Source organism: Neovison vison, chromosome X (genome assembly GCF_020171115.1).
Source record: "Neovison vison isolate M4711 chromosome X, ASM_NN_V1, whole genome shotgun sequence".
Lineage (NCBI taxonomy): Eukaryota > Metazoa > Chordata > Mammalia > Carnivora > Mustelidae > Neogale > Neogale vison.
Window position 1 is genome coordinate 79,025,999 of NC_058105.1, and position 24,206 is coordinate 79,050,204.

Consider the following 24,206-nt stretch of genomic DNA (forward strand, 5'->3'; position numbering starts at 1 on the left):
GAAAATGGGTATGGACATACAGTTTTTAAATCATAGGTAGCATGGTTGCTGGACAGAAATTCAATGTACAGATATATCTGTGTGTATCAGCCCTATCAAAATATAACATTTCAAATGATGACATTTTTAAAAATTTTATTTAAGAGAAAGAGAGAGAGAGAGAGATATCACAAGTAGGCAGCGGGGGAGGGGGGGCAGCAGGCTCCCCACTGAGCAAAGAGCCCGATGCCGGCCTTGATCCCAGAACTCTGAGACCATGACCTAAGCCAACCCACTAAGCCTCCCAGGTGACCCAGAATATGGTATTATTTTTTATAGCATCTACTACTTAGAGTAAGTTTTTCTTTAAAGATTCATTTATTCATTTGAGAGAGGGAGAGAGGCAGGGAGGAAACAGGGGCACAGGGACAGAACATTTCAAGCTGACCCCCCATGGAGCATAGAGTCTGACGCAGGGGCCATCCCATGACCAATGAATTATGACCTGAGCTGAAGCCAGGAGTCAGCTGTTTAAGTGACTGAGCCACCCAGGCACCTCCTACTTGGAATAAGTTTAACACAGATTTCAAAAGACTTGTTGGAGAAAGTTCATAAAACTTTATTGAGAGAATTTCAACAGTGAAGTACCCCACATAAGAGTAGTTTGCATGTTCCAGCTTGTCCTTGTTTAAATCTGGGGCTGTCCTTCACCTGTAAGAAAGAACAGTTGGAAACTTTACTCAGGAGAATTGTATTTCCAGTAAATTAATGGTACAGGAAGGATGCTATTGTTTTCATTTTTTAAAAAGATTTTATTTATTTACTTGACAGAGATCACAAGTAGGCAGAGAGGCAGGCAGAGAGAGAGGAAGGAAAGCAGGCTCCCCACTGAGCAGAGAGCCCGATGCGGGGCTCGATCCCAGGACCCCGGGACCATGACCTGAGACGAAGGCAGGGGCTTTAACCCACTGAGCCACCCAGGTGCCCCTGTTTTCATTTTTTTAAGAGAGAATTCCAAGCATGTATTTTACCAAAGCTTTTTGAACACACCACACTTTCTACTGGCACAACAAAACAAAAAGACAGTTCAGTTTCACAAAAATTCCCAATAGCATGCAAGGAACTGAAAAACACAAGAAATTTACATGTAAATATCATTTAAAGGTTTCAATTTGAAATAATATACCAATATATGATGCTGAAGGAATAATGCCAAGTTGGTTACTGCTTCAGTGATGTCAGTAGAGAAACGAGTACCACATATAATTTATTCTTGGTTGTGGTTATGTGGAAAACTGTTTTTGTCAGCTAGTTTATCCCTTATGTCCTGGGTTAAGCAGGGTAACCATTTGCCTTAACGGTGTTTGCCTTAATAGTGTTCTGGTTGGTCAAATAGATTATATAGTCACACACTTCACACGTGTCAGAATGGGTTAAATTAACAACACAGGAAACAAGAGATGTAGGCGAGGAGGGGGAAAAAAAGGGAACCCTATTACACTGTTGATGGGAATGCAAACTGTACAGACACTGTGCAAACAAGTATGGAGGTTCTTCAAGAAGTTAAAAATAGAACTACCTTGTGACCCAGAAGTTATACCAGGAGGTTTCTACCCAAGGACACAAAGTTACAGGTCGAAAGGGTACAAGCACCCCAATGTTTATAGCAGCATTATCAACAAAAACCAAACTATGGAAGGAGTCCAAATGAACATCAACTAATTAATGGATAAAGAGGTATATGTATATGTACACATATATGTATATCTTTCATACACACAGTGGAATATGACTCAGCCATCAAAATGAATAAAATCTTGCCACTTGGAAGGGTATGAGTGTACCTAGAGTGTATTACATTAAGGGAAATAAGCCATCTAGAGAAAAACAAATAACGTGATTTCACTCATATGTAGAATTTAAGAAACAAAACAGATGAACATATGGGGCAGGAGAATAAGACAGGGAAGCAGACCATGGGACTTAACTATAGAGAACAAACTGAGTGTCGATGGAGGAAGATGGGTTGATAATGGGCTAAAATGTTGATGGGTATTAAGGAGAGCCCTTGCGGTGATGAGCACTGAGTGTTATATATGTGTGAAGAATCTCTGAATGCTACCCCTGAAACAAATATTACACTACCTGTTAATTAACTAGCATTTAAATAAACATTGGGAAAAAAAAAACAAGAATAGGAATCCAAGTCTCCACAGAGAAATACAAACAGCAACCACTGGGCTTTTTCTGTTCACAATGGCAGTGGCATCTCAATTCACATGTTAAAATTAGACCAAAGATGTTACCAGATTAAAAAAACTCATGCAAAATGGAATATCTCTGTATTCCATGTATGGTACCAACAGAACCACAGAATACAAATATCAGCATTGAAAATGGTATATGTGGGGCGCCTGGGTGGCTCAGTGGATTAAAGCCTCTGCCTTTAGCTCAGGTCATGATCTCAGGGTCCTGGGATTGAGCCCCACATCAGGCTCTCGGCTCTGCAGAAATCCTGCTTCCTCCTTTCTCTCTGCCTGACTCTCTGCCTACCTGTGATCTCTGTCAAATAAATAAATAAAATCTTAAAAAAAAGAAAATGGCAGGGTCATAGGGAAGTTCTATTTTTAATTTCTTGAGGAATCTCCACACTGTTCTCCAAAGAAGCTGCACCAACTTGCATTCCCACCAACAGTGTAAGAGGGTTCCCCTTTCTCCACATCCTCTCCAACACATGTTGTTTCCTGTCTTGCTAATTTTGGCCATTCTAACTGGTGTAAGGTGATATCTCAATGTAGTTTTAATCTGAATCTTCCCTATGACCCTGCCATTGCACTCCTGGGTATTTACCCCAAAGACACAGATGTCGTGAAAAGAAGGGCCATCTGTACCCCAATGTTTATAGCAGCAATGGCCACAGTCACCAAACTGTGGAAAGAACCAAGATGCCCTTCAACGGATGAATGGATAAGGAAGATGTGGTCCATATACACTATGGAGTGTTATGCATCCACCAGAAAGGATGAATACCCAACTTTTGTAGCAACATGGACGGGACTGGAAGAGATTATGCTGAGTGAAATAAGTCAAGCAGAGAGAGTCAATTAGCATATGGTTTCACTTATTTGTGGAATATAACAAAAAGCATGGAGGACAGGGGGAGTTAGAGAGAAGGGGGTTGGGGTAAATTGGAAGGGGAGGTGAACCATGAGAGACTATGGACTCTGAAAAACAATCTGAGGGGTTTGAAGTGGCAGGGTGGGGGGTGGGAGGTCAGGGTACCAGGTGATGGGTATTATAGAGGGCACGGATTACATGGAGCACTGGGTGTGGTGAAAAGAAAATGATACTGTTATGCTGAAAATAAACAAATAAAAAAAGAAAGAAAATGGTATATGAGTTGAATTTTATATATCTATATGTGTGTGTGTGTGTGTGTGTGTATGTGAGTAAAGTTGGGTTCAGAAGTTAAGGGATTCTCAGAGAGTCACACAAGTTACCTTAGAGCAGGTAGTAGAAACTCCCTCAGTGCCTCAGCATATATCATACTGATATTGAATCCAAATATATTTTGCGTTTGATAAAAGCAGAACTTACAGAAGGATCTGAGTATTATTAGCTGTATGTTGAAGTATCTATACTCAGAACAAGAAAATGTTTTCATATTTTATGATTTAAGAAGGCTTTGACCCAATTTCTTTCTCTGTCTACTTGTATATGAGTCAGGTCATCAATATGTTCCAGTTTGAACTACTTGGGAAAGTATCTTCATATGTAAAGTCTGTTATTAATGTATCATTAAAGTTATATCTACATAGATAAATATAAGATATTCAGGAAAAGACCCTCATACTTTGCATTGTCAATGGATAACATACCTGCTCTTGGCATTTTAATGGGCTCTAAAAATGGCAGATTTCTCCCCTTGACATCAGGGTGATATCCAGTTACATGCCCAGCCTCTGCCTGAGGCAGCTTCTGGAGATCAGCTTTCAGGTCTGGTCCTTAAAATACAAAGGTACTCAATTGAAGTAGTAAATATGAAATATAAATGAAAGCCTATAGGCTAGTGTGATAAAAAAAATAATGTAATGGAAAAATGCATTTCACACCCTTGTTTTCCACAAGTGTGTTATGCTTTATTTCAAGAGACATTCCAAAGATCAAGCCCACTGCACTTCGTTTCCTTTCTATTATCATAGTGTTCTAGGAATAGAGAGCATCAACTAGCTAAGAAATCAAGCCTATATCATGCATAAGATTTTATTTAAATGTACAATGGAGTTTTCTGAAGGATGAGCTGCGTGTATTTGAGGGCCTCTAACAAATCCCATCCTGGTGACATCCTTTCCCTCCTAAAGCAACCTGCAAGGTATTTTGTCAAATTTCCCTAGTCAGATTTCAGGGCAAAGTCCCTCTGTATACCTTAGGGAGTCACATATAGAACAAAGCTCCAAAAGTAACAGCAAAACATTAGTGATTAACAGTCCAAATTGTGTCTTACAGTAAGAATAAAAGGAGGAGGGTGGAAAGACTCAATGGACTTTGTTGTCAGTCATCTTATGGAAACATGTTAACAGTGAATCCCTAAAATAATCCATGCCTGAATGGTGTCAATAATTCACAACAAGTACTTGATGAAAATGCTCTATTTGGAAGACATTCATTTCTTCTTTCATGATCATTTTTTAGACACATTTGACTTACCTAATCATAAAAGTATTTAAACACCTTTCAAAGACGCTTAATAATTATACTATATAGTGACCCTAACGCCAGTTTCCTGAATTACACAGCTCTTACGAAACATACCATATCAAATGATGAAAAAGACAGTGGCTATCATTCATTGAGCTCTTTTCTGGAGTTCCTGTCCTGCTCCACTGAACTGAATTGATTCCTGTGCCAGTAGTAAGCTATGTTACCATATAGACACATTTGAGTAGTAAGCATTCTATAGAGAACCACACTCCCTTTTTTGTATAGCAACACAGATGGTAGGAAGAACACAAACCTCTTTTTAAACTCTTATGTTAAATAATCTCTACACTCAGTATGGGCCTTGAATATTCCACCCAGACATCAAGACTCACATGCTCTACTGACTGAGCAAGCCAGGTTCCCCAAGAACATAAACCTTGTAATGAAATATGCATTGTGTCTCCATGTGTCAAGCAGTAGTTGGGAAGCCACAATCCCTGAGCCTTAGTTTTCTCATTTCTAAAATGTGGCTCCCATCCCTATGCAAACAGGCCTTATTCCACATCTTGTAGGGTATGCTGACTTGGCACTCAGCCTGTGCTGCTGAAAACTGCTTGCGCTTTCCATGAAATGAGTGAAAAGGCCCCACAAAAATGTGCTAAGAACAAATTAAACTAGGGAAATGATGTATATGTTGTAGTTAAACACTGTCCTCCAATTTAGAAAGGACTGCATTTTCAAGCACACCAATTAATTCCTGAGGAAAAGGGAGGAATTCATTATGGTGAAGGACTATGTAAAGCTGCACACTGTACACTCTTCACATTTTCAACCCATCTCCAGGAAATGACTGAGATTCTCTTCTCATCTTTTCTTTCCTCCTGTCATGGGTTTGTCAGAATGCACAATGCACACATAGACCCTCTGCCCCCACAGACATTCTTCTTCCCTTTTCATCACCTTGAGCTGCAGGTGGTGCTTCCACTTCCTTCCCAGGTTCAGGTTTCATATCCTGGCTCTCAGGTGGTGCCTCCTTTTGTTTTGGTTTCTCATCCCTGGGTTTCTGTGTCTAGGGGTGGGCCAATAAAAAGTTGTGTGGTTAATACATGCTAACAGTGTAAATACACATCAGACATTTGAATATCAAACAATGAATAAGCATAAAGATACTCCCACATCATGATTCTATGTGCTTACTCTTTTTTTAAAAAAATATTTTATTTATTTATTTGACAGACAGAGATCACAAGTAGGCAGAGAGGCAGGCAGAGAGAGAGGAAGGGAAGCAGGCTCCCTGCTGAACAGAGAGCCCAACGTGGGGCTCGATCCCAGGACCCCAGAATCATTACCCAAGCCGAAGGCAGAGGTTTTAACCCACTGAGCCACCCAGGCGACCCCTATGTGCTTATTCTTAATAGTGACTCTTCCCACAGTGTAGCTGGTGCAAGAAGAGGTAGCCACCAGCACTTTGGAGTCTACTGAAAGCTCTGCTGGGATGGATATGCGCAATTGGTGCTTAATTATCATGAAAAAGAAGACATAGACTGTATTTCCACAGGCACCAGGAATATGGAATCCTCCTGTTTCACTGTTTCCCCCCTTTTATCAGCAGAGTAGTTTTTATCAGTGTCTGTATGTCGGTTGGTAGCTCAACAAAATGTCCAGAGCAATAAACGTACGGTAATCTAAATAATCCAGTATGGAAATACTCACACCCACACGCTGAGTAGACCCTGGGTCATCTTCTTTGTGTTTGGGTTTGGATCTTGATCTGGCTCGGCCACTCATAGTCCTCCTTGAAAGTAGAATACTGGTATTTAGAAAATGTACTCTAAAGAAGAGGTATATCACTTCTAAGGCCACAGGTTTAATTATTTCTTACTTTGAAAATACGTTGAAAGCCAACCTAGTATCAGTATAGTGTACACGCTGTGTTCACACCAAATACATGGGCTGCAAGATCATCTACTTCAGGCTGGCAGTGAAATCACCTTAGGCACAGGCTAAAACATGAGGCTTAGTCTCCCAGCTAGATTCCCCAGTACAAAAGGCATTTGAGAAAATAGTGCTGTACATTAAACTGCACTCACTATCAGTGTAGCCACGTTGCCATTTATGATGCTTTTACTGACTTAAATCAGGTTTTGTTGCAACATAGAGAAAGAAAGAATCCTCTGCATACTCCCTATGGCTGTGTCTGCACTACAACGGTTCAGGTGTCTGGTCATTAAACAGGCCATCTCCTCCCTTGACACTGTGCACCGTGCACTACAAATCTCGGGGCACTAGTTACAAGGCCCCAACATTCCCTTTTTCCTGGTCTTTTCTATACCACCTGGTCTGGCCCCTGCACAGGGTCCCATAGAAGATCCAGGCCTATGTGCTCTGCCGGCAGTTGCAGGCGCTCCAGGACTCAGGCACCTCAACTAAACCCCCAGGACCTCCTCACCCAGTCCACACCCCATCTTCACCTTCCCTCCTCAGCCCACCAACATAGCTTGCCCTGTCCCCACCACCAGGATGAGGAGAGGAGGACAAGCGCAATGGCGGCCATGGGGTCGGTGAGGAGAAAGGCTGTAGCTCCTCGGCACTTCCACCCAGGACGCCACAGCTCTACTGTCCCCACCTGCCCCACCCCATGTAACCAGGCCTTTAGACAGGGACTGAAGTTCGCCACCCACTTCCCTTGTTGTTGTCTAGATTGCAGAGAGCAAGTTGTGGGATCTCTCACCCTCATAATCACATAAGCCAACTCCTGTAATGAATATCCTCTTATATATACCTGCACATCTATATGTAATCCTGTCGGTGCCATTTCTCTGGAGAATGGTGACTAATGAAGGTTTTCGCGCAGAGCGTGTTTCTAGAGGAACTGAATGTTCAGGGTGGGTTTTCTGAATTGGTTCTTGGTTTTGTGGAATTGAGTGTCTAATCTCATTACATTAAGGAAGCTAATAACTCATTTCCTAGTAGTAAAAACAGCACTGATAGTCCGTGAATTGTTGTTTATAGAGATACACAAAATATGTGCATTTGATACTCCTAAACAGTCACTTAGAAGAAGCAAGGAGTTATGTGACTCTGCATATGACACTGAAGAGGTTTGGAGTAGTGTGCTCTGGGGTCCAAAGCTGAGGGACAAAAAGAATTCTTGAGATGTCTTTGGTGCCAAAAAAAAGTGTTTTTATCAAAGCAAGGGCACAGGTCTAGTGGGAACCAAGAGCTGCTGCCCTGGGATTGGAAAGAGTAACCGATTATAGACCTTGGGGTTGGGAAGTAAAGAAAAGGGAAGATTCAAAAGGATTTTCATATGCTAAAGATGATTCCTAGGAAACCTGAGGCCCTGCTACTGTCAAACCCAGGTTTTCTCCTTAGCAAGGCATTAACATTAAGACAGCTGGGAGTATCCTGGATGTACATCTCTCCCTGGAGAAGGGAAGAAAAAGAAATTTGTCACCTGGCTATGCTGTTTTTCTCCCTTCAGGAGAATTTTAACAAGATTTACACCATTCCTGACAAAAGCATTGGGCAAACCAGGAGGAGCAGAAGGAAGAGCTCTAACCTTGATAAAGAGAAACCATGAAAAATCCTACATCTTACATCATACTTAATAGAGAAAGACTACCTGCTTTTCTCTAACATCAAGATACAAGCAAGAAACTAGTGTAGCCACTGTGGAGAGGAGCATAGAGGTTTCCCAAAAAGTTAAAAATAGAACTACCCTACAATCTAGTAATTGGACTGATAGACATTTATCCCCAAATACAAAAACACAAATACAGAGGGATACTTGTAGCCTTATGTTTACAGCTGCACTACTTAGAACAGCCAGAGTATGGAAGCAAGCCAAGGGCCCATTCATAGAAGAATAAAGGGGATGCTGCAGATATACACAATGGAATATTACTCGGCCATATAAAGGAATGAAATCCTGCCACTTGGCACAAAATGGGGTAGATGTAAAGTGTATGTTAGCATGTGAAATAAGTCAGTCATAGAAAGACAAATACTATGCATTTCACTGATATATGGAATTTAAGAAAGAGAACAAACAGGTAATGGAGAAAGAGAGAGAGAGAAACCAAGGAAACAAACTCTTAACAATGGAGAACAAACCCTTGGTTACCAGAGAGGAGGTGGGTGGGAGGATGCGTGAAATAGGCAATGGGGATTAAGGAATGCACTGTGATGAACCCTGGGTCATATATGGAAATGCTGATGGCTATATTGTACTCTTGAAACTAACATAGCACTCTATGTTAACTACACTGGAATTTAAATTAAGCAAAGGGTATCTTGTGTTCATGAATTGAAAGAGTTAATGAGGAGCGGACAAGATGGTGGGGGAATAGGAAGAGGCGCCTTTTCAGCTGGTACCCCAAAGTGAGCTGATTACCTACCAAAGAACTCCGATCACCCATGAAATCAGCCTGAGATCAGAAATATACACGTCTGGATCTCTACAGGGGCAGAAGACGCCAGTGGGAAGGTAAAGGGGAATGGGAACAGCGGACTGATATCGGAAGATAAACAAAAGGGGGAGGGAGCCACCAGTGGCGACCGGTGGGAAAGTAATACCCCAATCCGAGCAAGAGTGCCCTGCGTCTGGGGACCAGCATTAACTTGGACACTGGTTGAAAGCACTCCAAAAGAGCAAAGGATCGCGGGGGGAAATTGTGGGAATCGGGGAGGCTAGGGACAGGGGCTTAAGTCCCCGGTCCCAGACCGCCTCCCTGGCGCTGAGGCAGAGAGAGTGCGGCAGAGAAACCAGCGCGTGGGTTCCGGCTCCTGTGAGGGGATGGGAGCCGCGCTGGTCTGCAGAACGCGCGCTAGCCCTACCACAAAACTCGAGATACGCGCACACGTCCCTAAGCTCCCCTGAGTTACAGAGGCCCGGCCGGCGCTCCTTGACCCGTGCCATTGTTTCAAAGCCTAAGCTGCGTGCGCAAAACTCTTCCCCTGACAGAGGCACGCAAAAAGCCAGCCTGGGGCTTACGGACCAGCGCCCCATTCTCAGTGCCCCAGACGCGCGCCCGACCCATAGCCGCCTCTGAAAAGAGGTGCACGCAAGCCGGGCACTCCCAGCCCGGGCCGGCGGCAAAACCTCAGTGTGCGATCGCTGCTTGGAACCTCTCTGGCGGTCGGGAGCTCCCAGACAGCCGCCACTGCCTTGGCTTTGGGGACAAGCAAAAGATCCTGCGCCCCCAGGGTCTGCAACTTGGAACCTGCACTGCCAGCAGCCAAGGGAGAATTTATTCAGCTTCTGCACCCAGACTGAGGCTTCTCTCTGAGACAGAGATCAGGGTGCGGTTTGATTTCTTCTAATACTATAAAAACCATCAAAGGCGGTCAAGGTGAGAGGGAAAAAAGTGAACGAGCAAAAAAACCGCCAGAGAACAAAAGCCTGAAAAAAACCAGTTTCCCCAGAGCCCACCCCCTTGAGGGGGGTGGGGGGACTCAACTCAGGAAACATCATTGACTGACAACCCACGTGGCAGGCCCCTCCCCCAGAAAACAAACCAAGAAAGAAAAAAAAAAAGGACTACAAGAGAACCACCACTACTTCATAGGAAAACTTGTATTGTTCACTCGTTTCCACTATTCCGGTTCATATTTTTTTCTTTTTTACACATAGGTAACTTTTTTAACCTATTTACCATCACAGCGAGCTGTACAGTACATCAAATACCATAATACCTTTCTAACGTGAACTTTTTGATACATACACCTATGTTTCTCTTTTGCATTTTTATTTTTTGAATTCCTTTTTTAAAAATTTTAGTTTAGTTTAGTCTAGTATATTCCTTTTTATTTTTATCCTCTAATATTCATATAGAGTTAACTTCAAAGTAATCCCCTTTCCCTAATCAATACTACCCCTATAGATAAACCAATTTTTTTTTATCTTTCTGTTACTTATTTTTTTTTCCAATTTATTTATTTTCAGAAAAACAGTATTCATTATTTTTTCACCACACCCAGTGCTCCATGCAAGCTGTGCCCTCTATAATACCCACCACCTGGTACCCCAACCTCCCACCCCCCCGCCACTTCAAACCCCTCAGACTGTTTTTCAGAGTCCATAGTCTCTCATGGTTCACCTCCCCTTCCAATTTACCCAAATTCCCTACTACTCTCTAACGCCCCTTGTCCTCCATGCTATTGGTTATGCTCCACAAATGAGTGAAACCATATGATAATTGACTCTCTCTGCTTGACTGATTTCACTCAGCATAATCTCTTCCAGTCCCGTCCATGTTGCTACAAAAGTTGGATATTCGTCCTTTCTGATGGAGGCATAATACTCCATAGTGTATATGGACCACATCTTCCTTATCCATTCATCCGTTGAAGGGCATCTTGGTTCTTTCCATAGTTTGGCGACCGTGGCCATTGCTGCTATAAACATTGGGGTACAGATGGCCCTTCTTTTCACGACATCTGTATCTTTGGGGTAAATACCCAGGAGTGCAATTGCAGGGTCGTAGGGAAGCTCTATTTTTAATTTCTTGAGGAATCTCCACACTGTTCTCCAAAGAGGCTGCACCAACTTGCATTCCCACCAACAGTGTAAGAGGGTTCCCCTTTCTCCACATCCTCTCCAACACATGTTGTTTCCTGTTTTGTTAATTTTGGCCATTCTAACTGGTGTAAGGTGATATCTCAATGTGGTTTTAATTTGAATCTCCCTGAGGGCTAATGATGATGAGCATTTTTTCATGTGTCTGATAGCCATTTGTATTTCTTGATTGGAGAAGTGTCTGTTCATATCTTCTGCCCATTTTTTGATGTGTTTGTCTGTTTCGTGTGGGTTGAGTTTGAGGAGTTCATTATAGATCCTGGATATCAACCTTTTGTCTGTACTGTCATTTGCAAATATCTTCTCCCATTCCGTGGGTTGCCTCTTTGTTTTTTTGACTGTTTCCTTTGCTGTGCAGAAGCTTTTGATTTTGATAAACCAATTTTTAATCCCCTTTATCTTAGGAAAGTTGAGTCCTTTAACAAAGATATAAAGATACATCCAGGAAGAATCAAAACAACATTCCTCGCACACACTGAGAATTTATAAGAACTTTCCCATCTTCTTCCACCAGTGTTTCTGTGTTTTTTTTGTGTGTGTGTGTTTGTCCTGATAGCATATAAATTTTACACTTGTGGTTCTTTTTGACGAGATTCTTTCTTTATTTGCATATATATATATATTTTTTTCTTTCCCTTGCCATATAATTGTATCAGTCTTTTTATCTCTTCTTGTTTGTCTACTTCATAAATCTTACCTTGGGGCCCATCTGGGCTGAACCTTCTCTTTCATCTTCCCTTTCCTGTCTCTCTCTCTCTCTCTTTTCTTTTTATTCTTTTTCTTTTTCTTATTCTTCTTTTCCTTTCTTTTTCTTTTTCTTTTTCTTTTCTTTTGTCTCTCGTTTGGGTGGGGAATCCTGATTGCTCAGAAGTGTTCCAGGGTGCACCTTGACTGCACCAGAGTTGATACATCCAGCTACATCTGTTCAGTCTTCTCCCACCAAAATGACTAGGAGGAGGAATGCCCAACAGAAGAAAAATACAGAGGATGGACCTTCTGCAACAGAGCTAACGGCTATCAACATAAACAATATGTCAGAAAGAGAATTCAGGCTAACAATTATCCAGGCAATAGCTAGGTTGGAGAAAGCCATGGATGACCAAACAGAATTGATTAGGGCCGAACTGAAAGCGACCAGACAGGATGTTCACAATGTTAGGGCGGAGCTTAAAGCTACCAGGGAGGAGGTCCACAATGCTCTCAATGAGTTCCAATCTAATCTAAACTCTCTCAAAGCTAGGGTAACTGAGACAGAAGATAGAATTAGTGATCTGGAAGACAAACAGATAGAGAGAAAGGAACAGGAGGAAGCCTAGAACAAACAGCTTAGAACCACGAAAAAAGAATCAGGGAATTAAATGATGCCATGAAGCGTTCCAACGTCAGAAATATTGGAATCCCTGAAGGGGAGGAGAAAGAAAGAAATCTAGAAGATATCGTGGAACAAGTCCTTCATGAAAATTTTCTGAATCTCGCGAATGAAACCAGCGTTCATGTACTAGAGGCTGAACGGTCTCCACCCAAGATTATACACTCCAAAAAAACATCACCACACCTGATAGTCAAATTGAGGAATTTTAATTGTAGGTATAATCTCTTGAAAGCCGCCAGGGCAAAGACGCTCCTTACTTAGAGAGGGAAGCCCATCAGATAACGTCAGACCTGTCCACAGAGACCTGGCAAGCCAGAAGAGGCTGGCAAGATATATTCAGGGCACTAAATGAGAAGAACATGCAGCCAAGAATACTGTATCCAGCAAGACTGACATTCAAAATGGATGGAGAGATAAAGAGTTTCCAAGACCGGCAAGGCTTAAAAGACTATGCAACCACCAAGCCTACACTGCAGGAAATATTAAGGGGGTTCTATAAAAGAGGAAAAATCCCAAGAATAGCATTGAACAGAAATATAGAGACAGTCTACAGAAAGAAAGACTTCAAAGGTAACTCGATGTCAATAAAAACGTATCTATCAATAATCACTCTCAATGTGAATGGCCTAAATGCACCCATAAAACGGCACAGGGTTGCAGATTGGATAAAACGACAGGACCCATCCATATGCTGTCTACAAGAGACCCATTTTGAACCTACAGATACACCCAGACTGAAAGTGAAGGGGTGGAGAAGCATCTTTCATGCCAATGGGACTCAAAAGAAGGCTGGGGTAGCGATTCTCATATCAGATAAATTAGACTTCAAACTAAAGACTGTAGTCAGAGATACAGAAGAACACTACATAATCCTTAAAGGGACTATCCACCAAGATGATCTAACAATTGTAAATATCTATGCTCCGAATATGGGAGCAGCCAATTACTTAAGAAAACTGTTAATCAGGATAAAGAGTCATATTGATATGAATACACTAATCGTAGGAGATCTTAACACGCCTCTTTCAGAATTAGACAGATCATCGAAGCAGAAAATCAATAAAGAAACAAGAGCATTGAATGACACATTGGACCAGATGGACCTCATAGATATATACAGAACATTCCACCCTAAAACAACAGAAAACTCATTCTTCTCAAGTGCACACGGAACCTTCTCCAGAATAGACCACATACTGGGTCACAAATCAGGACTCAACTGATACCAAAAGACTGAGATTATTCCCTGCATATTCTCAGATCACAATGCTTTGAACCTGGAGCTCAATCACAAGGACAAGTTCCGAAGGAACTCAAACACCTGGAAGCTAAAGACCACCTTGCTTAAGAATGCTTGGATCAACCAGGAGATCAAAGAAGAACTGAAACAATTCATGGAAACCAATGAGAATGAAGACACTTCGGTCCAAAACCTATGGGATACAGCAAAGGCGGTCCTAAGGGGAAAATATATAGCCATCCAAGCCTCGCTCAAAAAAATTGAAAAATCTAGAACACACCAGCTGTCTCTACACCTTAAAGAACTAGAGGATCAACAACAAATCAAACCAACTCCACACATAGGAAGGGAAATCATCAAGATTAGAGCTGAGATCAATGAGGGAGAAACCAGAGATACAGTAGAATGTATCAATGAAACTAGAAGCTGGTTTTTTTTTTTTTTTACTGGTACTTTTTTATTTTTTTCCCCCAATTTATTTATTTTCAGAAAAACAGTATTCATTATTTTTTCACCACACCCAGTACTCCATGCAAGCTGTGCCCTCTATAATACCCACCACCTGGTACCCCAACCTCCCACCCCCCCGCCACTTCAAACCCCTCAGACTGTTTTTAAGAATAGAAGCTGGTTTTTTGAAAGAATCAATAAGATTGATAAGCCACTGGCTACACTAATCCAACAGAAAAGAGAGAAAGCCCAAATTCATAAAATTATGAATGAAAAGGGAGAGATCACAACTAACACCAAGGAAGTAGAAACGATCATCAGAAGTTATTACGAACAGTTATATGCCAATAAGCTTAGCAACCTAGATGAAATAGATGCATTCCTGGAAAAATATAAACTACCAAATTTGAACCAGAAAGAAATCGACAACCTGAATAGACCGATATCTAATAACGAGATTGAATCAGTGATCAAAAACCTCCCCAAAAACAAGAGCCCAGGACCTGACGGATTCCCTGGGGAATTCTACCAAACCTTCCAAGAAGAAATAACACCTATTCTCCTGAAGCTGTTTCAAAAAATTGAAGCAGAAGGAAAACTTCCAGACTCTTTCTATGAAGCCAGCATTACCCTGATCCCCAAACCAGGCAAGGACCCTACCAAAAAGAAGAATTTCAGACCAATATCACTGATGAATATAGATGCTAAGATTCTCAACAAGATCCTAGCCAACAGGATCCAACAGCACATTAAAAAGATTATCCACCATGATCAGGTGGGATTCATCCCTGGGCTACAAGGATGGTTCAACATTCGAAAATCAATCAATGTGATACAACAAATTAATATGAGAAGAGAGAAGAACCACATGGACCTCTCAATTGATGCAGAAAAAGCATTTGAAAAAATCCAGCATCCGTTCCTGATTAAAACGCTTCAAAATATAGGGATAGAGGGAACATTCCTGAACCTCATCAAATCTATCTATGAAAGACCCACAGCAAATATCATCCTCAATGGGAAAAAGCTTGCAGCCTTCCCATTGAGATCAAGAACAAGACAAGGATGCCCACTTTCACCACTCTTGTTCAACATAGTATTAGAAGTCCTAGCAACAGCAATCAGACAACAGAGAGAAATAAAAGGTATCCAAATTGGTAATGAAGAAGTCAAACTCTCTCTCTTCGCAGATGACATGATTCTTTATATGGAAAACCCAAAAGACTCCACCCCCAAACTACTAGAACTCATACAGCAATTCAGCAATGTGGCAGGATACAAAGTCAATGTGCAGAAATCGGTGGCTTTCTTATACACTAACAATGAAAATACAGAAAGGGAAATTAGAGACTCGATTCCATTTACTATAGCACCAAGAACCATAAGATACCTGGGAATAAACCTAACTAAAGAGGTAAAGGATCTGTACTTGAGGAACTATAGAACACTCATGAAAGAAATTGAAGAAGACACAAATAGATGGAAGACCATTCCATGCTCTTGGATCGGAAGAATAAACATTGTTAAAATGTCTATACTGCCTAGAGCAATCTATACTTTTAATGCCATTCCGATCAAAATTCCACCGGCATTCTTCAAAGAGCTGGAGCAAATAATCCTAAAATTTGTATGGAATCAGAAGAGACCCCGAATCGCTAAGGAAATGTTGAAAAACAAAAATAAAGCTGGCAGCATCACCTTACCTGATTTCAAGCTTTATGACAAAGCTGTGATCACCAAGACAGCATGGTACTGGCATAAAAACAGACACATAGACCAGTGGAACAGAGTAGAGAGCCCAGATATGGACCCTCAACTCTATGGTCAATTAATCTTTGACAAAACAGGAAAAAATAGACAGTGGAAAAAAGACAGTCTCTTCAATAAATGGTGCTGGGAAAACTGGACAGCTATATGTAGAAGAATGAAACTCGACCATTCTCTTACACCATACACAAAGATAAACTCAAAATGGATAAAAGACCTCAACGTGAGACAGGAATCCATCAGAATCCTAGAGGAGAACATAGGCAGTAATCTCTTTGATATCAGCCACAGCAACTTCTTTCAAGATACGTCTCCAAAGGCAAAGGAAACAAAAGCGAAAATAAACTTCTGGGACTTCATCAAAATCAAAAGCTTCTGCACAGCGAAGGAAACAGTCAACAAAACAAAGAGGCAACCCACGGAATGGGAGAAGATATTTGCAAATGACAGTACAGACAAAAGGTTAATATCCAGGATCTATAATGAACTCCTCAAACTCAACCCACACGAAACAGGCAAACACATCAAAAATGGGCAGAAGATATGAACAGACACTTCTCCAATCAAGACATACAAATGGCTATCAGACACATGAAAAAATGTTCATCATCACTAACCATCAGGGAGATTCAAATTAAAACCACATTGAGATATCACCTTACACCAGTTAGAATGGCCAAAATTAGCAAGACAAGAAACACCATGTGTTGGAGAGGATGTGGAGAAAGGGGAACCCTCTTACACTGTTGGTGGGAATGCAAGTTGGTGAGGCTCTTTGGAGAACAGTGTGGAGATTCCTCAAGAAATTAAAAATAGAGCTTTCCTATGACCCTGCAATTGCACTTCTGGGTATTTACCCCAAAGACACAGATGTCGTGAAAAGAAGGGCCATCTGTATCCAATGTTTATAGCAGCAATGGCCACGGTCGCCAAACTATGGAAAGAACCAAGATGCCCTTCAGTGGATGAATGGATAAGGAAGATGTGGTCCATATACACTATGGAGTATTATGCCTCCATCAGAAAGGATGAATACCCAAATTTTGTAGCAACATGGACGGGACTGGAAGAGATTATGCTGAGTGAAATAAGTCAATCAGAGAGAGTCAATTATCATATGGTTTCACTTATTTGTGGAGCATAACAAATAGCATGGAGGACAAGGGGCGTTAGAGAGTAGTAGGGAATTTGGGTAAATTGGAAGGGGAGGTGAATCATGAGAGACTATGGACTCTGAAAAGCAATCTGAGGGGTTTGAAGTGGTGGGGGGGGTGGGAGGTTGGGTTACCAGCTGGTGGGTATTATAGAGGGCACGGCTTGCATGGAGCACTGGGTGTGGTGAAAAAATAATGAATAATGTTTTTCTGAAAATAAATAAATTTAAAAAAAAGAGTTAATGATGCTAAACTGTTTACACTCCAATACACATCTATGGAATAAATGCAATCCCTATTGACATTTGGGTGGCATTTTTCACAGATAGACTAAGACAATCCTGAGCTTAGTATGGAGCCACAACGACCCCAACTGCCAAAGACACCCTTAGAAAGAAGAATAAAGATGGAGGCATCCTACTTCTAGTAGTACTTCAAACTAGTATTGTAAAGCTCTAGTAACCCAACTACTATGGTACCAGCTAAAGAAATAGACACATATACCAAAGGAATAGAATGAAGAGCCCAGAAATGAACCTACATATGCATATACATCCAACCAATATTTGACAAAGGAGTCAAAAGTATTCGTGGGGAATGAATACCATTTAATAAATGGTACTGAGGAAACTGGATAACTATAGGCAGAGTGATGAAAGTGGAGCCCTATCTTATTCCACTTGCAAAAATTAACTTGAAATGGAATGGCTTGTAAGCAAAAGATCTGAAATTGCAAAACTCCTAGAGGACAATGTAGAGAAAGAGAATGTTGACATTGGACACATTGGCACTTCCCAAGTGAGAGTGTTCCAGCATTATCCTATATAAAATCAGTCACTCTTTGTGATCCAAATTTCAGTCCAGAGACTGAGTATGACACCTCAAGCGCTAGCAATCAAAGAACAAATTTAATAAGGGGGACTACATCGAGCTAAAAAGCTTCTGCACGGCCAAAGGAACAATGAACAAAAGGAAAAGCCAACCTACAGAACAGGAGAAAATATTGATAAATATTCTGCCTGATACAGGGTTAATATCCAAAATATAGAAGGAACACGTACAGTTCAGTAGCATAAAATAAACAGTTCTGTTTTTTAGAAGGGTCCAAGGAACTAAATAGACAGTTCTCCAAAGAAGACATGCCAATGGCCAAGAGATCACGAAAAGGTACTTGACCTCACTAATCATCAGGAAAACGCAAACCAAAACTACAACCAGGTTCACTTCACACCTCTTAGGATGGCTATCATCAGACAAAAGTCAACAAGACTTGGTGAGGATGTGGAGTAAAGGAAACTCTTGTGCACTGTTGGCAAGAATGTAAACTGGTACAGCCACTGTGGAAAGCAGTATGGAGAAAATTAGAAATAGAATAGAGTACCCGGCAACCAACCTCTGGGTACCTTGCCAAAGAAAGTGAAATCAGGATATCAAAGAGGTATATGCACTCCCATATTCACTGCAGCATTACTCACAATAGCCAGGATATGAAAACAACCTAAGTGTCCAAACAAGGGAATGGATAAACATGATGGAGCATACATATCTAATGGAAAATCATTCAGCCATGAGAAGGAAGGAAATCCCGCCATTTGTGAAAACATGGATGTTTTCTCTTACCCCAGCCCTGGCCCCTGATGACCACCTATTCGGGCATTATGCTAAGTGAAACAAGTCGGATGAGAAAGGTGACTACTGTGGACTCCAGGAAAGCTGAACTTGTAGAAACAGAGTAGACTGGTGGTTACCCCAGTTATAAGATGAGTAAGTCCTGGGGATCTGATGTACACCATGGTGATTATAGTCAGTTTTATTGTATTATAGACTTGGAAGTTGCTAAGAGTGTACATCTTGGGTTTTTTTTTTAAAGACTGACTTTATTTGAGTCGGGTAGAGAGCTAGAGTCACAGAGGGAGAGAGAAACACACACACACACACACACACACACAGAAGTCAAGAGCAGGAGTGAGGGGCAGAGGGAGAGGGAGAAGCAGACTCCTTGAAGAGCGTGTAACTGGATGCCAGGCTAGATACCAGGACCCTGAGATCATGATCTGAGACAAAGGCACACAGTGAACTGACTGAGCCACCCAGGTGCCCCTAAGGGAGGAGACGTACCTGTTCTCACCACAAAAAGAAATTTTAATTATGTGATCAGCCAAGGAGTTAGATAATATGATGCTGGCCATTGTTTCATGTATCTATGTTTGTCAGACTGTCTATCTGTCTGTTTTACATCTAACACTCTCTGTCCATACAGTCATATTTTGTACTCCTTAAAATTGCTCCACGTTGTATGTTACTTACATCGCAGAAAATCTGGGTCGGGGGAGAACCAAACAAGGATGCCCCCTTTCACCCCTGCTATCAGCATTCTACTGGAAGTTGTAGCCAATTTGCTGAGGCAAGACAGAGAAGGAAAGGGCTTACCAGTTGGTGAAGAGAAAAAACAAACTCCAACTCACAGATCATATGATTGTCCACACAGAAATATTTTAGAGACTGTATAAAAAATACTCATAGCAGTAACAAGTAAGTTCATGAACATTGCAAGATATGAGTTCCACAAACAAAAAAACAAGCACCTTCACATTTCTATAAACTAGCAATGAAATACTGGAGGCAAAACTTAAAAAAAAATCCCTCCCCATACCATTTATAATAGAGCCATCCCCATATCTAACAAAATACTTGCCTGGTCTGCATTCTGGAAAACCACATTTAACACCGTGGGTGGAACTCAATTGCATTATGCTGAGAGAAGGAGTCTCAAAAGATTTTGGGCTCTATTATTCCATTCATATGATATTGTCGAAATAACAAAAGTCTAGTATTGGAGTACGAATAGGTGGTCATCAGGGGCCAGGGCTGGGGTAAGAGAATACAAGAGCAGCATAAAGAACTCGGGAAGGTCTGAAGGGTGAAATCAAACTTCTGCATACTGACTGTAGCACTGATTATATGAATGTGTACCTGTGTTGAAATTCATAGAACTGTATGCAAAAATGTGAGTTTTACTATGTAATTAACAACAGGAAGTTGCCTGTTAGGCAGGAGGGAATCCTTGCTTTTGGGTAAGACTGCTTTAACACAGCTCCATGAATGCCTAAAAACTAATTTGTTAGCTTTGGAACTATACATAAAGTGGCTTCCCTTGTGTGTCTTGTTTTGTATCTGGTTTCTTTCTCTCTCAGCATTATGTCTCTGTGGGATTTAGTTCCTTCTTTTTCACAGCTGTGCAGCATTCCATGCTGGGAATCTGGCACAGTTTATTGATGTGTTGTCCTGTCGGTGTATGAATCAGTCCCAATTTTCATCTCCTACAAATGGAGTTTATATGGGAGCATTGTTGTATGTCCAAGAAAGCGCACCGCAACTAACATAAGATGGCAAAAACCTGAACTGCACACAATTTATCCATCCAGTGGAAGAGCACGGAATAAGCTATGGCTGTAATAAATCATGGGACATCATCAAAATCATTTCAGAACATGCGAACCCATGGTTTTGATCAGTAACACTAGCGTTAACTGGGGGATGCTGTGAAGATGACACACGACTGTATTAAAGGCAGTTGGGTCCAGTTACCAAAGAAGCAGTGAGCTCTCTGAGCCCCCGTCAGGGTTCCCCGTGGGCAGAGTTGAGAAGAAACAGGAAGGGGCCTGTGACACAGATGGCTGGCCACCACAGAGCAGTACAGAGAGGACCTCACCTGGCCCATGATTCTAAGTTCAGAGCTTCCTACCTGCCTGACTGTGCTGAGTGCTTCCAGGGAGGCAGTCCCTTGTTGTGCCTGAGGAGGCCCAAATCACACCTTCCCATCTAAATCTGACCAGCTCTTCCTCTTCTGGGGCCAAATCAGCTTTCTCGTCACCCCAGAGCCCTTCCCCTCATGAGCATGCCCTGTGTGTGTGGAGTGTAATCATGCCCGTTGGGCAGGTGAAGAGACTGAGACCCATGGAGGGCAGGCGCTTGGTCTCTGGCCCAGCAGCTGGTCAGGGGGAAGGTTGTGGATGGGTCATTCCTCACCCCACAGCCGTATATACCTCCAGGCTGTCCAGAGCTTTTCTGCTGCCTCCTCCTCAGGCTCCTGTCTCCTCAAGACCCGCAGCCCCAGGGCATCTACTTGCCCCACCTAGGAGTTGTAGTGCCAGCACTCAGGCTTTGGGAGGAGACCGAGTAAAGGCAGAGTTGGCAGCCAGTCAGGATCTAAATGGGGACTCAGAGGTGTTTTTCTAAACCCAGACTCTGCTGGGGATGCATCAGTGCCTTGAGGATCCTGGGCTGTGCATGTCAGGAGACGCCAAGCTGGTAGTCCAATCTCTCTTGGAGTCCAGGCTACAGAGTAAGATAGTCTTGTTGAGAAAGCTTTAGATGCTAACTGTCAATGTGAAAAGGATGACTAACAATATCAGAACTTCCTATTAACCACAGAACTGTGCTTCTGGCAGGAGAAAAAAGAATGGGAGGAAGTGGAAGACCATCAGCAGAAGATGCTGAACAGCAGTGACTAACACCAGGGTCCTCCAGGAGGAAGAGTCAGTGATGGCCCTAGGCTGCCCCAGCTATCCACACACAGAGAGGGAGGGTCAAGAGCTCATGCATCCAGAGGCCTGTGACCCTCTCAGGTGTGATTGTTTCAGTGTATGTTTATCCTCTGTCTTCTCTGAGGCCTTCCTGGTCTTGGGTATGACTTGCCCTCTACCAATAAAGATTCTAAGGTGGACAGTCCATGGCCTGGTGACAGCAAGACCTCACCATGAACCCAAAGTTTCACTGAGGCTTCCCTGAATGAAAAAAAGGCCTCTTTGACTTAGCAGAAAGTTCATCATTAGAGTGGACTCACCCTGGTCCACAGACATCCAGAATGGGAAGTGGAGGGGTTATAGTATGTGAATGGGGGACAGATGGGTGAGGGCTGAGAGCCGAGAACAAAGTTCAGGGGCTTCCATGAGATCTGAAACCTGGCCCTAGTACTGAGGAAGAACAAGTAGAGGAAGATTAGGAAGACAACACCCCCAACAAGAGACAGTGAGAATGAGATGAGACATGAAAGACAGGGAGAAAATTTAATCTAAAACCTTTGAATGCCAAAGAGATTCCACTGCCACAGCAGAGGAAATAGCCTATCAAGTAGTTAACCCAATACTTCCACTTCTCTTCTTTTTTTTAAAGATTTATTTACTTATTTATTTTAGAGAGAGAGAGAGATCACAAGTAGGCAGAGAGGCAGGCAGAGAGAGAGGAAGAAGCAGGCTCCCTGCCAAGCAGAGAGCCTGATGCGGGGCTCAATCCCAGGACCCTGGGACCATGACCTGAGCAGAAGGCAGAGGCTTTAACCCACTGAGCTACCCAGGTGCCCCTCCACTTCTCTTCTTGATAAGAGGGTTCAGATCTGACAAGGTTTTCTTAGCTCCCTGTGTCTCTGACAAGACTATGAGGGTAAATAATAATCCATAGTAGGTGACATGTTTTTATCATTATTTATAGGGCAGAGTAGTAATCATTGTGATTTACTAGAACAATGTTCTGGGGACTATAACAAAAAGGATATTGACCCTTCAGGAAACTTATGGTTCCATCAGTGTATTATGTCCCTGGCTGAATGCCCAATCTGAGGACTGTACAGGGAGTCAGTGAGTCGATGTAAAACATTTTTCATAATGAGCAGGAAAGGTAGACATGGAATCCTTAACCTACTTTGCCCATAACTTAAGGATGCTCTATTTCATGTGGAGCAGGGATGAGAATGGTATTCATGTCATCCCAAAAGGGAACACCTGTACATGAGGCCTGGCATCTTAAGTATCTCAACCTAAGGGCAGAAGCATTAATCTGCCTGTGTTCACTACTGTGGGGAGGAAGGGAGCACTGCAGGAGCGTATACCATCTGCCAGGCTCTAACAGGATGTCTGGTCTATGTCTGGTTTTAAGTTTGCTTTAGTCATCACTTTACATCTGTAAGATACAGATTGTACTGTCTTCTGCATTTCTATCATGGCTCGTATTTTCAGGTGTTCTGTGGAACCCTCATTATACTTCAAAAGACTTATTAACTAGAAATGATCACAGTCATCATTTTGGTGACATATAGTTTCAAACAAAATGTATTGCACTCAGACCAATGACTTGATACCACTTCCAATTCAATTTTGCTTTCCAAAAATTTCAGTGAGGAAATAGGCTACAAAAAAATAATCCCTCGATTATAGCAATAGATGCAGAAAAAGCATTTGACACAATCCAATATCCATTCATGATTAAAACTCAGAAAACAGAAATAAAAGAGGAACTTCCTCAGCTTGATAAAGAACATCTATAAGAAACCTTCAGCTAACACTTTATCTTGGCCTCTAAGGTCAGGAAAAGGCAAGGACGTCCCCTCTTGCTATTCACTTTCAACATCCTACTCGAACTCCCAGCTAACATGTGAGGAAATTGTATCTACTCTGAGTGAGAAGGAAGAAATAAACTGTCTCTGCTTGCAGAGATCATGATTTTCTCTGTAAAGAGACTTAAAAGAATAAAAAGACTGGTGGAACAAATCAGCAATTATACCAAGTTTGAGGATACAAGGTTACTGCATCAAAGTCCACTGCTTTCTTATATATTGGCAACAAGGAACTGGACTCCGAAATTAAAGACCCATTACCATTTACGTTAGCACTCCACAGAATGAAATCTCTGGCGTAAGTCTAAGAAAATACGTACAATTCTATATGAGGAAAATTACAACACTCTGATGAATGACTCAAAGAAGAATGAAATAAGTGGAGAGATAGTTCATGCTCATGGATAGGGAACTCAATGTTGTCGACATGTCAATTCTTCCCACTTTGTTCTATAGATTCAATGCATCCTCCTCAAACCCAGCAGGTTATTTTGTGGCTACTGACAAGCTGATTATAAACCATATGTGGAGAGGCCAAAGACACAAAACAGCCAACACAATACTGAAGGAGG

The 24,206-nt window shown here is 41.9% G+C and overlaps 1 protein-coding gene across 1 annotated transcript in view; it reads right to left on the reverse strand.

The window, feature by feature from the left end:
* Window positions 1–613: 613 nt before the first annotated feature.
* PAGE3 (PAGE family member 3) overlaps window positions 614–24,206 on the reverse strand; it is a 49,177-nt gene continuing 25,584 nt past the window's right edge. The window contains exons 3-6 of the mRNA XM_044235513.1: window positions 6,394–6,475; window positions 5,641–5,749; window positions 3,858–3,983; window positions 614–690 (exon numbers count right to left, since the gene is read on the reverse strand). Of these exons, the coding sequence (XP_044091448.1) occupies window positions 668–690; window positions 3,858–3,983; window positions 5,641–5,749; window positions 6,394–6,475 (340 nt within the window). The 3' untranslated portion in view covers window positions 614–667. The remainder of the gene's footprint in view (window positions 691–3,857; window positions 3,984–5,640; window positions 5,750–6,393; window positions 6,476–24,206) is intronic.